The following is a 14,612-nucleotide window of genomic DNA, read 5'->3' on the forward strand; positions in this document are numbered from 1 at the left end:
TTTTGAGTTTGGTTTCACTGACAAATTTGAATTTTGAAGAATTTCTTCATTCACTCAGTGAAGTTGATCCAGCAAATACGATTGGCCACTTGTCATTTTTACCAAATACACAGCAAATGCTTTTCTTTTTTTTTTTTTGGACTAGTGGAATTTTTGTCCTCTTCAGATCTTACATGAGGCTTATTTGACTAAATGGCTCTTGTAGCATTAAATTTGATTTTTATATATTTACAAATAGTTATTTTCATTACATCGTAATCCAGTATTTAAAATGTTGTGTCATTTAATACCTTTACATACTTTAAGACCAATACAGAGACTATTAAAAACCCAGCAGATCTTTAAGAAACATTCAGAAAGTTTGCCGTTTTTATTTCCAGTATGGTCAAAAGGTCTTTACAAAGAGATTAAACATCATTATTTATGAATTAAAAAACTTTCTGATTAGTGGCGTTTTTTAATTACATGCAGTCTCTGTAATTATGGGAATGCATATTAATTAGCTTTGCCATTTCAATTAATATTCCTATAAGAGATATCGTGGATTTCTTAGCAGACTGATTTTAGAAAGACAAGAAGTTGGGTACCTTGGTGCATTGTTTCAAGATGGTGGCAAGAGCCCACATTGACTCCCCTTGTTGGTTATGGACCATTAATAACCCAGTATAGATCTTTAAGAAACATTAACCAATAACTGTTGGCTGTTGGGTATATTGTTAGTAGTTGTGATCAAAGCTGCCTCCTGTCTGCCTCTTCTATCCTATTGGCTGAAAGAGTAAGAGACATACTGTAGCTTGTGCCACTGGTTGGTATTGAAGAGATAAGAGAGACACCTGGGAAGCAAGATAATAATATAATTTCTTGTTTTTGTATTTTTGCAAACTATGCACTCCAGTGTCTTGAAGTTAGCTTTGTACTCAAATATATAAAGATGCTGCCTGTCTTTGGTCAGTAAGTTAAAGGGCATGTATTTGGTAAGCTGGCTGTACACCCAGAATGTGAAAAGAACTAACTGTTGTCTAGTCTGCAACTTAGATATAATTAATTGGCATGTGTTGCTGTCGTATCATTTGTTTAGAATGTATCATAGTAACTGGTTTTGTTTTAAGGTATAAAGGACCATCTTCAGCCACTTATTTTTAAGTCTGGTGGTTGCAAGCCAGACTTCCATATGCATATGTTATAAGGAGACTTCTGCATCACAGACTCCTGCACTTTGTCATTTGTATGACACAACAGTATCACACCTCTAGAATATTACTTGCTTTGTGGTCTAACTACAGTTTGTGCTCCCATTTCTTATGACTGTGGTGCCTAGCTGAGCTCTTTTCACTTTTCCTGTTGTTTTGGAATATCTAACCTAAGACATTTTATGTTGTACAACAAATACATTCAAGAAAGAAAACAACTTTAGAAATGCTATTTATCTTTAAATGTCTTTGTATTCTTAATTTTATAAAAGCTTACCATACTCAAAAAATATTCTGCTTCTGAAGTTCTTTATAAATCTTTCTTCTAAAACACCTTGTTAAGGAATTGTTTAAAACAAAACAAAAAAACATTTCAGGGTACCACAGTTTTTGTTTTCAGATTCTTAAAATATCTAATTTACTTGCAAATAACTAGATATACAAAGATCACCCTGTAGCTTACCACTCAAAAATACATAAAGTATACTGCAAATTTGTGCAAAAACTGATTAACACTTGGTTTTAATTTAATAGAAATGCATTCTCTTCAACATCAAGTATAAATTAAATTAAATTTCAATTTTACATTTACAGATAATAACAGTAAACTACTGTACATGTAACATTCAAAAATTGCTAACTGAGCTATAAACAACTACGGATGGTAAATTCTGAGTACTTTATAAAAACCGTTTAATCTTTTGTGTTGCTCTACATGTTCTAACATTTGTGAAGATCAATATGTAATGAATCATAATCATAATAAATGTGCTTTTTTAAAGGTGTGTTAAATTATTTTTTCATCGTTTAATCTTTCTCTAAAAAGTGACTCCAGCTCTGCATGGCATGTTTAAAGGATAAAGTCTGCATTAATTGGAAGCATAGAAGAATGTCCTGGTTCTGCGATTAGGATTCACCTTGCTGCTTGCACTTTTGTCTGGCTTTGTGAGTTTGCTTCCACCTATCTCTGGTCCACCTGCCCTGATTCTCAACCACCTCGTGAAGCAGGTTTTCATCCACTGGTGAATCACATACGGCTACAGGAGGCTGATCGTATTCGTCATCTTCTCTGTCCCTGGCATGGGATGTTCTCTGCCTCTGCTGACTTCTCTTCTTGGGGAAAGTATCCTGCCTTTGAGAGCCCCTGCTGGTTTTGCAACACTTTCCATTGTTTGCTTTCTCAATTGTTAACAACTGGGGACTTAGACTTCTTCTGGCCATCTCTTCATTTGTCGACCTGCGGTTCCAGTCTATTTGTGGTTCGGCTCCATCTATACCATCATTCTTTGGAGAAAACTCACTCTCCTTCGCTCCTTGCAATGCCTTCTGGTATTTGTCTTCTTGCAATGCCTCCTGGGCCTCGCCTTGCAATGCCTTCTGGGGCTTGTCTCCTTGCAATGCCTTCTGGGGCTTGTCTCCTTGCAATGCCTTCTGGGCCTCGCCTCCTTGCAATGCCTTCTGGGCCTCGCCTCCTTGCAATGCCTTCTGGGCCTCGCCTCTTTGCAATGCCTTCTGGGCCTCGCCTCCTTGCAATGCCTTCTGGGCCTCGCCTCCTTGCAATGCCTTCTGGGCCTCGTCTCCTTGCAATGCCTTCTGGGCCTCGCCTCCTTGCAATGTCTTCTTTGCTCTGTCTGCATGCAATGCCTTCTGGGTATCATTTCCTATTGAGAAAACTACTATACGGCCCTCCTTGTTGTGCTCCATTTCAGATTCTTCCTCTTGCTTCAGAAAATACTTCTGGACATCACTTTTATCCACTTGATTGTTTTTCCACTCTGTGGCTGCTGGGGGCCAGGTTGACATCCTCTTAACCCTTACAGGGTTAAAGAGCACTGGTTTATTTGTGGGGTACGGGTGGCACTGAACCATGGATTCAACGTTGAGTTTGGCTGGTTGGGTGTTAATGATTAGATAAGGTAAGTTTTCATCTCCATGAGAACACTGGTTTGTTTCAGTAACTAACTCGTGTGAATGGGGACTTTCCACAGTGAAGGATACATTCCCGATCTTAGTTTGACACTGCATATTGTCTTCACACAAATAATTAGGGCTGGTGGCTGTGATGCCTTTTGGTCCAGATGGTGGGAAATTAGGTCCCTCTCCGCCTCCGCCTCTCACCTCCGTCATTTTGTCAGTTTCATTAGTTCTTCTTCCATTTCCTGGAGCTATGGCTGTACAGTAATACACAGCCTGAAAATTGGCTTGGCCTTTGTTTCCGGCCTCTTCCTCCTCCTTCCGGAGACTGTGCTCTGGAAGTGGGGATCTCACGAGCACTGCACAGGCCGATTTGGCCCGACCTTTCTTCAGCCCGCTCCCGTGAGCGTCGGGCCCCTGCGGGGACTTTCCTGGCTGGCACACCGCTACGTTCACAGCTCGCCTGCCCTTGGGAAGTCCTGGCTCCTCTCGTCTTCCTCCGCCCGGGTTCACTTGTTTTTTTTCTTGATTTCGTTTGCACAGAAAAGCGAGGCACACGACACAACAGAGGATGGCTGAAAAACAGAACCATGCACAACATTGAGCTCCTGTCATCTCTCTTTCTTTCGGTCCTTCATGAAGGATGGAGCCTCCCATGAACTGTCTTTGGGCTGCATTTCCTTTCTTTCATAATATTTAATCCTTTATAAACATGTACATGAGGTAGGAGTGGTAGCTTAACCCAAGTTGCATTTTCCTGCTATGTGATGCGTGCAGTTCTGTTGCAGGTTTGTAAATCACCAACACATTTTTTTTATTGCTGGGATGCAGCTGTGACGAACAGCACTTTCTATGCAGTCAGTTTTTACATGATTACTGACTGAGCAGAGAGCTGGCTACAATCAGTGAATGATAGCTCATTTAAACCTTTAAAATAGATCTCATTTGCATTACCATTAAATGTAAAACACCAGGTAAAATGAAGCAGCAGTTTGGGTTTTCTCATTGCTCTGATGTCCAACCCTGGGAGGTAAACCTGGTGCTTCAAAAAATTTACACTGCAGTGCACATCTCTGGACTACTGCCAGAACGTCAAGGGCATGATGCTTTTTGACCAGGAGTAATTAGGCCTGGACTCAGTCAGCACTTGTTTAGCAGACCTCCTGGAAGCAAAGCTGAAGGTACAATTTAGACTGCAAACAAGAGATGGTATGAGAGCCTATTACAGTCTATAAAATCGCTTTGCAACTATTTCCAATTAAGCTTGCAAGAATCTTTACTCTGTCAGGTCCTCTGCAGGCGTCAGTCAGATTGGAATTACAAGAGAAACACGTAAGACCCTTACCCAGGATGCCCATTAAAATAGGGACTCCTATATTGAGAAGGGGCTCCAAGAGAGGTTTGGGTGTACTCTGAGATAAGCAGTTCAGCTCAGAAATGTTCCATACAGGTGTGCCCTTTAAAGCAGGTGGAGTTTCACAGGTCACATCCAAATAATTTTCAAGTAAAGAAGCATTTATCATATCTGAAAGAAAAGAAAAATTCCTTCATTAATTTCAGAGAACCCAAAAGCAGATTTCACAGATTACAGTCCAGCATTTGGCAGCAGAAACGCCTGACCTGATATAAGCAACCAGATGAACCTATGTTTCAACAACGGCTGCTGTCAACTAGTCGAACCATAAGGTGCGATCCAGCTAGATTAAAACAAAAATTAAAGGTATAATAATGAAAAAACTAATTTTACTCAGTTCAGTTTTATCACCCTTGCTGACTCATGCATGCCTTCAAATTGCAGGCCATCTGCTATGTGACTGCTATTTAAATTTATTGAAGTACATTTTTGAAAAGGTAAGGTGTTTCGGGCACTACAGAACTGAAACAGTCTTTGATCCAAGAATAAAACATCTTTTCATTGCTCTAATCACATTATAACATGTGAATCCCTTAAAAAAACCTCTAAAAGCAAATTTCCATTACCTCGAAGAAACTCTCTGAAGTCTTTCAGCTGACAGGAACAGTCCCATGGATTCCCATCGAGCCTCAGCTTGGTTGACCGCAATGAACGAAAAGCTTCTTTGCTTACGTATGACAGCCTGTTCCCAGAAAGGTCCAGAACAGCCAATTTGTGGAGCTCCTGAAAACTTCCACTGGCTATTTCAGCAATTTTATTTCTAGCCAGGTTGAGGGCTATCAGGTTAGAAAATTCAGACAGCGTCCGCACATCAATTTTCTGGACCTCGTTTTCGAATATGGTTAGATTCTCCAGGATGTCTGGTCTGGAGAGCCATGAACTGCTGATTTGCGTCAACTTGTTGCTATACAAGTTCAGTTTCTTCAGCTGCTGGAAGGATCTGAAAGCACCAGTTTGAATCTGAGTGATGCCAGCTTTTCCCAAGCTCAGGCTAGAAACAGAAGCCAAACTGGGACTGGTGAACACAGATGAGTTAATCACCCCAATGTCACTGCCTATAAACACAACAGAGGAAATACCAGGAAGGTAGTCTGGAATGAGAAAAATGAAAAAAGGTTAAAACATGACCTTTTTAGACTTGCCTCTATGTGGCACATTTCTTAATTGAACACATACTGTATTTCAAATCTGGATTACAATATTTTTTTTACATTAGTTTCAGTCATCAAAAGATATTAATATACAGTATATGCAGAGAACCTCCTTTTCTATTGCCCTGTGACATATTTCTAAAATTTAGCAAAAAGCTGATTTCTACATATTAAATAAACGACAGAATTAACGCCGTAAAAATTATTACTCTAAACAAATTGTATTTAAGACAGACTTAAAACAATTTGGGAGAAGACATACAGTTTACGTTTGCAAGAAGCAGTTACTCAGGATTCACTACAAAATCTTATTAGTAAAGAGTTCTTTAATCATGCAGACTTACTTTGTGGTATTCTAGTGCAGATGTACATGTAGTCTGATTCAAGAACGCAGTCGGCACAACTTGTGAAGTTAAAATATCCAGTCATTAAAACAACTGTGAAGAAAACTGCAAGAGGTTGCCAAAATCAAAAATTAACCTGCAATATCTATAATCTCCTGCTGTGACGTGCTCATGAAGCGCAAGTTTTAAAGAAAACTTTTAGCTGTATTGTAAAACATTTAGCTATATTTCAGATATTTACATTTACACAGCACGTAACTTTGGACAAATCTTTGGAATTCAAATACATTTTAAAAAGTGACTTCAGAAACGGTTAATAGTACTGACCAAAGCACAACGTGACCTTACCCTCGTAGCAGTTTATGAATTTATTTTTAAAAAATCACGGTTAAGACTAACACTTTGAAAAAATAAGTTGAAAAAATATATAGTTTAACAATGTACTTACAATTCATTTTTCTTAACATCTTCTGTTAAAAACTGACAGTTGTCCACCAGCCCAGTCTCACTCAGTATAGTCCTGAACTTTAGAAAATATTCAACAATTCATAGCTCAGCTGCTGTCTCCTTGGCTTGGTTTGTCTTTGGTGGTTTCCATAGATATTGGCATTGCTGTGCATTTGATCTTCATATTTCCACATGGCTAGTGATGTAGAACACATTTGTCAAAAAACCAGAGGCTATAACATCATGTACTTTCTGGTACATCTACCAATCACACCTTCTTGAATGAACCAAGTGTGAATATGAATAAGACAGAATGTGTATTTCTCTCGCTGGATTTTTGTGTTCTCATACTGTACATGCCAAAGAGTCTGCATTTTAAGACCTGAGGACATGTTCTATTTAATAAGATAAGATCACTTTATTGGCCATATACGATTTCTTGTATTAGGAATTTGTCTTTTTGCATACCCCAACTTTCTCTCCATGAGACACACAGACAGGGAGAGAAGCTGGGGGTCAGAGCGCAGGGTCAGCCATTTATATGGCGCCCCTGGAGCAGTTGGGGTTAAGGGCCTTGCTCAGGGATCCAATGGAGTAGGATTCCTCTGCCGGCCACAGGATACGAACCGGCAACCTTCCAGCCACAGGCGCAGATCCTTAGCCACAGAGCCACTGCGCTGCCACGACCAACATCTAAGACCCCACATAAAATTCATACCTTTTTGTTTTTAATGTCAGTAGAAACAGTTACTCAGAATGTTCATTAGAATTATTAACTTTATTTTATGAAGCTTGTAAGTGTTTTTTCAATTTAATCCCTACCTCCCAAACACGTAACAGGTTTTTGTGGTCATTTCTTTAGATGTTATATCCTAAATACTCATATTTATCAAGTAGAGACCAATTCTTAAAATAGATTAGATTAAAACTGGTGTATAAATGCTCTTTAGAAGGTCCAAAATTGTTTGACAATATTACCAGGCTTACAAACAGCTCAAAGTTAATTTTTCCCTTTAAAGTAAAAGGAAATAGGAAAAACACTCCATATTTTTCTTTTTTCAGTGTAGTATTAACCTCTACTTGTCCCTCTGCAGTTCAAATATTGAAGCAGTTCCCCACTCAAGACTTACAGCAAGTCTTAGCTTTCAGAACGCACACCCTGCTATGCTCAGATGTTAAAATTGCAAGGATGTGTTAAATATACAAACAGAGCTCATTTTGTGGGGTGAGGGGTATGTCTAATTGCTTAAGTTTGACAAAAGGGGAAAAATAAGGTAAAGGACAAAATCAAAAGGCATGTTGCAAATGAAACTGTGAAATTGCAAAGCAGTTAAAATGGGACGGAAAATGGACACAAATCATTTCATTTACTGGTAATATTTATTAAATTTCAGTGCTTCTCTTTAAAATAAATATATGGCATAATATCAAACAAACAGGGAAAAAAGCACAAGCATGAAAAGCATGGTATTTGTAACAGAAAAAAACATTCTAATCCCAGTTTTTAGTAAACAAACCAAAAGTTATTTACATGACAGCTATTCAAAACATATATACAAAATGCAGCAAATTATATTAACAAGTATTCTAAAGCCTTCTTTAAAGAATGATTTGGAAACATGAGAAAAAGGGCAATGGAAGACCTTTAGCTTGCTCTGGTTAGTGTTAACCTATCTGCTTTTTTTGGTTACATGTACATCTCGCTTTTAAGTAACGGCTGGAGCTTATACATACGATCATGAATGGCGTTTTGCAACCCACATTTTACACATTCTGACAGGGTCTCAGCAGTGAACTCTACTTTGATCAGCAAGCAAGGTTATGTGCAAACTTCTCATTATTTGATCTTGAGGCAAACATGAAACTGTTTTCTATTGGTAATATATCAAAAAAAGAAAAAAGTTTCAAGATTGGTATTCTCAAGTGTTCCATGAGTGTCTTCTTTAATAACTGTAAATAATTAGACAACAATCCAAAAGAGTAAGCCATTATGAATAGATTAAATACTGTCACCCAAGACGTTAGCAGCATATGTACTCTTCATAACAGAGCATGCTGCTCACTTTGAATAAAAAACAATAAAAATAATAGCTAACATTGGTTATGATTACAATGCATGATAAAACCATTAAAAACGTGATCATGAGTGCACCTCCATACAGGAATATTGTGCCCTGTGTAGAAACACCTCTACCTCTAACAATTGTTTTGGAACACACAACACCTGTTTTAAACCTTTATACCACACACTTCTTAAAAAAAGAGAATTTGACACTTGCACCAAGGTCTCACTTATCCCTTTCGTACCTTCTATTTTTATTCCTTAAAACTCTTCAAATCATGAATCTTTGTCATGAGTCCTGGAGTTTACCTTATGATTACCAGACTTTTATTATAATTAAAAGTCAAAAATAAATAGACAACAGTACCACAATCAGTGAAAGCCTATGATGGACCTCCTGCATTTGTTTCCTCTTTAAAATAGTTTTTTTTGAGCAGCATGTTTTGAGAGAAGTTGGGAGACAAGTTGGCAGTACATATTTGATCATTTGCATTATGTGATGTCAGACTACAGCGAAAGAACAAGTACAGTGCTGTACTCCCGCCAAGGAAGAAAAGTCCGGAGCTTCATAATAAATGTCTTAGAACAAGAAGCGGACAAAGATATAGAGAGAAAATGTCCCTTGAGTAATGTTTTTTCCCCTATCGTCTCGTCACAGAGTGAATCAGCGAAAGAAGAACTCCACAATTAGTGCCAAACAAAAAAAAACTTCAAGTAATAAGAATTCCACCTGTTAGAAAAAAATCGCCACATGCAGAGACTTTTTAAAAAAAACAAAACGCTAACAACCCTGAACGGATGGCATTAAGATCCAGCAGATGTCTCTCCACTCACACTTTCAAATATCAAAAAAATAATATACTCCTTCTTCTTCCAAATCCCACACTGTGTCCCGTTTTGCAAGTCACACCTGAAAATGCTAGGAGTCTTCGATGTATCTACTGGAAAATATACGTGGTGGATGTCAATGCAGTCCAGCCAGGATGAAAGCAAGGTTTTGGAGCGATCTCCTCATTTCCCCGTTTTCTTTGGCACTGTTGGTCTCTTGGCTTGCCAGAGGTGGTTGTGGATGGTGAGAGCGTCCACGCTGACAGACACGGTCTTAGCTGGGATGACATTGAACTGCTTGCGATCTGAGCTATACTTGTAGAGTTTGTCGATCATCTTCTTGGTGATGCTCTTGGGCCCTGTGCCAGTCAGCTTGTGGATCTCTTCAGTGTCGGGAAAGTAGGAATAAAGTGCTCTAAACTGGCAGCCGCCGTCACGGAACAAAATCATCAAATGGTTGGACTCGCATTTCTCAAGCTCCTACATGAATAAATAAGGGTTTTTAGTATTGGAGAGAAACAAACATTTCACAATTTGTGAAGATGTGAAACCAAAGAGTTAAAAATTCTTCACTGCACTAATAAATGTATTACATTAACATGCACCTCAAAATCTAAAACTTTTTATTTATATTTTTATCACAACCACCCAGGTCGGCTCAACATACCTCCAAAATGGAATTCTTCTGAGGCTCGTTTACCTTTCCTGCTAAACAACAGTGCGAAATAGCATTGTGGATTATAGGCTTGTTTGACTTTGCACTGGGTTCCTTGAACAATTTTGGACCTTGAAAGGGAAGGAAAAATAGTTTTATCAGTGTAAATATATTAATGAAACACCATCTTTGAGAACTTGTAACAGAAATACTTTATATGGCAGTGGGCACCAAAAAGACTAGTTATTGAAAAATGACAATTCCCTTATTTAAACTTACAGGTATACTCAGTACTTGAAACAAGATGATTTTTTTCCTAATTCCACTAACTAATTCCACTAACGATATCAAAGAGCATTCACCATACAGCCAGAATATAAAGTCATTGCTTTGACTGCCTTCTGTGTGTTTTTACCTGTGTATTCAGCCACAGATGCAATGGAAGATGCTGTTGATGCATTCTCCCAGTCCCTCTCAGTGTTCCGACTGGCATTTCTGCTCAACCCGGGGAACGATTCCACAGACTCCCCCCTTAAAAAATAGGAAATGGCTTAGAAAGGATGTCGCCTTCTAGTGATTAGTCTAAGACTGAAGAGCAAAGATAACATTTCAGAGAAATCTGGAATAAAGAAAAGGCGTACCTTTGCGAGCCTGCTCCTCCGGAGTTGACACTCTCAGCCTCAGTGGTGGCAGCAGAAGCTAAAGACAGACTGGACCCAGACTGAGCGCTGCTGAGATTATCAGCTGAAAACAGAGAAGAACAAGACACATTGGAGAAGTAAGACCCTGCTTCAGCAGAAAACGAGAGAAAATGCTGAAAAAGATAAGAGGTAAAGATGAGAGAAATCAAACCGTGAAAAGTTTGAGAATATAATGTACTGTGCCGTCCAAACTAAGGGCCTCCATTCTGTATGTGAAACAGTGCGTTTTTCCCATTTTGTTCCAATGGGAACTATTTAAGTCAGGCAGATAGTTCAGGAGGGCTCCACCATTCGAACAAAGCCCTTACCTACTGCACATAACTCATAACATCATAACCCTTTGCATCCCAGCCTCTCCACTTCTGTAAAAAAATAATGACACATGGCAACATGCAGTGCATGGGTACTTGGAAGAAAAGTCACCTCCTACAACTTCAGCTCGACTCTGGAAGGCCATCCATAATGCTTTCCTGGGAGACTGTCCTGTGTACAAGACACATGGGAAACTGAAGAACTAAAGCAGACAGTGATCAAGACAGTGCTTCTTTACAGGACAAAGGGGTCTTTTAGAAGCAAGGAGATTTATACCTTGATGTGTAGCATGCAGTATACTATTGTAATCAATCCTGAGTGCTCTCAGTAGGGTACCCCAAGTGGTTCAGGTTTGGGGTTACTTTAGTAGTCTACAAATCCTATGAAATACAATGGATCGTGGTTTTGACAGATGCAAAGGGTTAGTAGCCATACAAAGACACCCACAGCGAGTTTAAAAACGTGTTTCACATTCGTAATAACCTGCACATACTCTTTGGAACATAACACATCTATGCTTCACCCTATTTTAACATCCCTGTTATAACACATCGATGTTAAGCCCGCACTGAGCAAAACGTTCCTTGAAACGTATTTTTTTTGTTGCACTCATGCTAAGACAGGTTTGAATTTCACAGGACTACTGGTAAAGAACCATTAATGATTTACTTTTCAAAACAGACCAATGACACTCCTTTCAAGACTACTATCTGTAATACTGAGGTAACCCTGAAAATTCCTTTCAGGGCAAAGCAGAACAAACACCCGACACATAGCCAGCAGACAGGTCATTAGTGCTCTGTAATATGGCAATACGAGAAAACAGATGCTTACGAGTCGAAGAGCACTTGGACTGCGTCTCACTTGAGGACTCGTCCCTGTGTACTGATTTTGGTCTCTGTTTCTTGGGTTTCGTCTTGGGTTTGGCAAGCCCCTGTTCCTCAATCATCTCCTGCTGTTTTCGCCGTAGGTACTCCTGTTTAATGAGCTCTCTGCGTGCCTTCTCCTCCTCCTTCCTGATGCGATCTTCTTCTGCCTTTCGCCTTTAAGCAATGGAAATTGTGTGAGCACCACGATCATAAACTGGATGACCCAAGTGCACACTCTTACCAACATTGCAATCAATAGGCTAAATTACATGCACATATTTCTTGAGCCCTCCTGCAATATGAAAAAAGTCACTTTGAAGCCAGTATGAAAACTAAGAAAACATCTACTTACACATACATTCATCAACATTCAATTAGGCCTATATCTACAGTGTCTTGACCAATTCTCTCGGTTTACTGAATTACAAATCCTACATTGAAATTTTGTTCTCTGTGATATTTTTATTTCAAAGAACTGAAACTCAATTTATTATTTTAATGTGACATTGTTTTATGTTAGAACATATTCTTAAGAAAAATAAAAAACTGAAATATGCTGTTTGCATAAATATTCAATCCCCACATAGTAATATTTTGTAGAGCCACCTTCTGCAGGAATAACAGCTTTAAGCTTTTTGGGGTAAGTATGTACCAGCTGTACACACTGTTCAGAAATGATTTTGGCCCATTCTTCCAGGCAGATGTGCTCCAGGTTGTTTGGGTTAGTTGGATAATGCCTGTGCACTGCAATTTTCAAATAGCACCACAGAATCTCCATTGGATTGAGATCAGGGTTTGACTGGGCCACTGCAGGACATCCACCTTTCTGTTCTTGAGCCACTCCAGTGTTACTCTGACCTTGTGTTTGGGATCATTGTCCTGCTGAAAAATGAACTTTCTCCCAAGCTTCAGTTTTTTAGCAGGCTGAAACAGGTTCTCTTGCAGTATTTCCCTATATTTTGCACCATCCATTCTTCCTTCTATTTTAACAAGATGTCCAGTCCCTGCTGATGAAAAGCAGACCCACAGCATGATACCGCTACCACCAGGCTTCACTGTAGGTATGGTGTCTTTTGAGGTGTGGGCAGTGTTAGATCTGCGCCACACATATCGCTTTGAACTTTGGCTAAAAAGCTCTATCTTGGTCTCATCTGACCAAAAACTCTTTTCCCGCATCGCAACTGGGTCACTATCCTGCTTTTTGGCAAACTCCAGATGTGCTTTCACATGTTTCTTTTTGAGTAATGCCTTCTTTTGTGCCACCCTCCCATACAGGCCAGTGTTATGGTTGAGTGGTGCACCTTAACTCCGCTGTCAGCTATTGAACTCTGCAGCTCCTTCAAAGTGATTGCGGCTTCTCTCGCAGGTCTCCTTCTTGTTCACACAGATTTATATGAGGAATGACCTTTTCTAGGCAATGTCTGGGTGGCTGGATGTAGATTCCACTTCCTGATAATTAAACCAACACTGCCTACAGGGACACCCAAACACTTGGATATTGTTTTCTACCCTTTTCATAATCCATGCATTTGTTTTACTTTATCTCTAATTTCTTTGGAATTCTCTTTAGTCTTCATTTTCACAGCTGTCCTTCAGATTCACAATCTGATCCTTTAACTGTGGGGATTTTAACCAGAAAATGTGGCAGTTATTATAATGATTCATAGGTAAAGGCCAATTGTAAGGCAATTGTGTACTCATTAGGGCAATCATTTTTCACCTGTGTAAACTTAGAGCTTCTGCAACACAGGGATTGAATATTTATGCCAACAGCATATTTCAGTTTTTTTATTTTTCTTAAAAATATTTTCTTACATAAAACAATGTCACATTAAAATAATTCATGTTGAGTTTCTTTGCTTAGAAATAAAAATATAAAAGAGAACTAAATTATAATGTATGATTTGTAATTCAATAAAATGAGAGAACTGGTCAAGGGTCTGAATACTTTTGTAAGGCGCTGTAGCTACTTTAGGAGCTAGGTTTTCTTTGACGTCTGTAAAATTGTAACATTGTGCCCTCCTTATTACATCACTTTAATATACTTGATCAAATAATTTCAACAACAACAAACTCTGCAAAGCTTCCAGTCCTTTAGGCATTGCAATTAAACCTTCCTGTAGCCTAAATAGTTTATACTAAGTGGAATGCATGAACGTCAGTATCCCACGCAATCCAACAACAGCTAAAAAGCACAGGGTCGCACACTAGGAGCTGTTCATCATATTAGAAGCTACTTCAGTTAGTGCGAAATGAAGTTAGTGCAGAATTTGCAACTCTCAATAAAAGATGTTGCAATTTTGAATAATGGAGGAGTAGTGGGTCATGCAATGTTTATATTGCAGCAAGTGTGCATTAGAACAGTGAATCTTGGAAAACATTGTTAGATCTTGATTTTGAGCAACTTTCTTCAGAGCCTGCTTGTAAGCCTCTTAAGCTTCTGTACCTGGCTTCATCCCGCTTTATTTCAATCTCTGCCTCAAGCTGCTGCTTCCTCAGACGAGCCTCCTCGGCCTTACGCTGCTGTTTCAGGAGGAAAGCTGCCCGTTTCTTCGCAAGCTCATCTTCAGCTTTCTGTTCATCCTATAACAAGCAAATAAAAAAGCCTTGAATCTATATATTTATCACAGAACAGACATGCAGGAGGCACAATTATAAGCAGTAATCAAAGCAACTTTTCCAATTAAAGAATCAGATCTATACACACAATCCAGCACACACTGTA

General features: G+C 39.0%; 2 protein-coding genes across 14 annotated transcripts in view; both read right to left on the bottom strand.

Annotated features, from left to right (window-relative positions):
* Positions 1-347: 347 nt before the first annotated feature.
* LOC107079807 (uncharacterized) lies at positions 348-6,780 on the bottom strand. The gene is made up of 5 exons (XM_015366557.2): positions 6,462-6,780; positions 6,014-6,118; positions 5,085-5,609; positions 4,450-4,629; positions 348-3,679 (listed from the first exon to the last, which is right to left on the bottom strand). The coding sequence occupies exons 1-5, from the start codon at positions 6,478-6,480 to the stop codon at positions 2,097-2,099; spliced, it is 2,412 nt and encodes an 803-aa protein (XP_015222043.2). The 5' UTR covers positions 6,481-6,780; the 3' UTR covers positions 348-2,096.
* A 484-nt stretch (positions 6,781-7,264) lies between these two features.
* The window catches only part of camsap1b (calmodulin regulated spectrin-associated protein 1b), a 44,598-nt gene continuing 37,250 nt past the window's right edge, over positions 7,265-14,612 (bottom strand). For 9 of the 13 annotated variants that reach the window (XM_015366784.2, XM_015366781.2, XM_015366779.2 and 6 more), the window contains 7 exons: positions 14,334-14,470; positions 11,853-12,061; positions 11,130-11,189; positions 10,647-10,749; positions 10,421-10,536; positions 10,018-10,136; positions 7,265-9,830 (listed from right to left, as the gene is read on the bottom strand). In XM_015366784.2, the coding sequence (XP_015222270.2) occupies positions 9,534-9,830; positions 10,018-10,136; positions 10,421-10,536; positions 10,647-10,749; positions 11,130-11,189; positions 11,853-12,061; positions 14,334-14,470 (1,041 nt within the window). In that variant the 3' untranslated portion in view covers positions 7,265-9,533. The remainder of the gene's footprint in view (positions 9,831-10,017; positions 10,137-10,420; positions 10,537-10,646; positions 10,750-11,129; positions 11,190-11,852; positions 12,062-14,333; positions 14,471-14,612) is intronic. The other 4 variants (XM_015366790.2, XM_015366791.2, XM_015366789.2 and 1 more) reach the window with 2 other exon arrangements.

This window comes from Lepisosteus oculatus, chromosome 24 (genome assembly GCF_040954835.1).
Source record: "Lepisosteus oculatus isolate fLepOcu1 chromosome 24, fLepOcu1.hap2, whole genome shotgun sequence".
NCBI classification, from domain to species: Eukaryota; Metazoa; Chordata; class Actinopteri; order Semionotiformes; family Lepisosteidae; genus Lepisosteus; species Lepisosteus oculatus.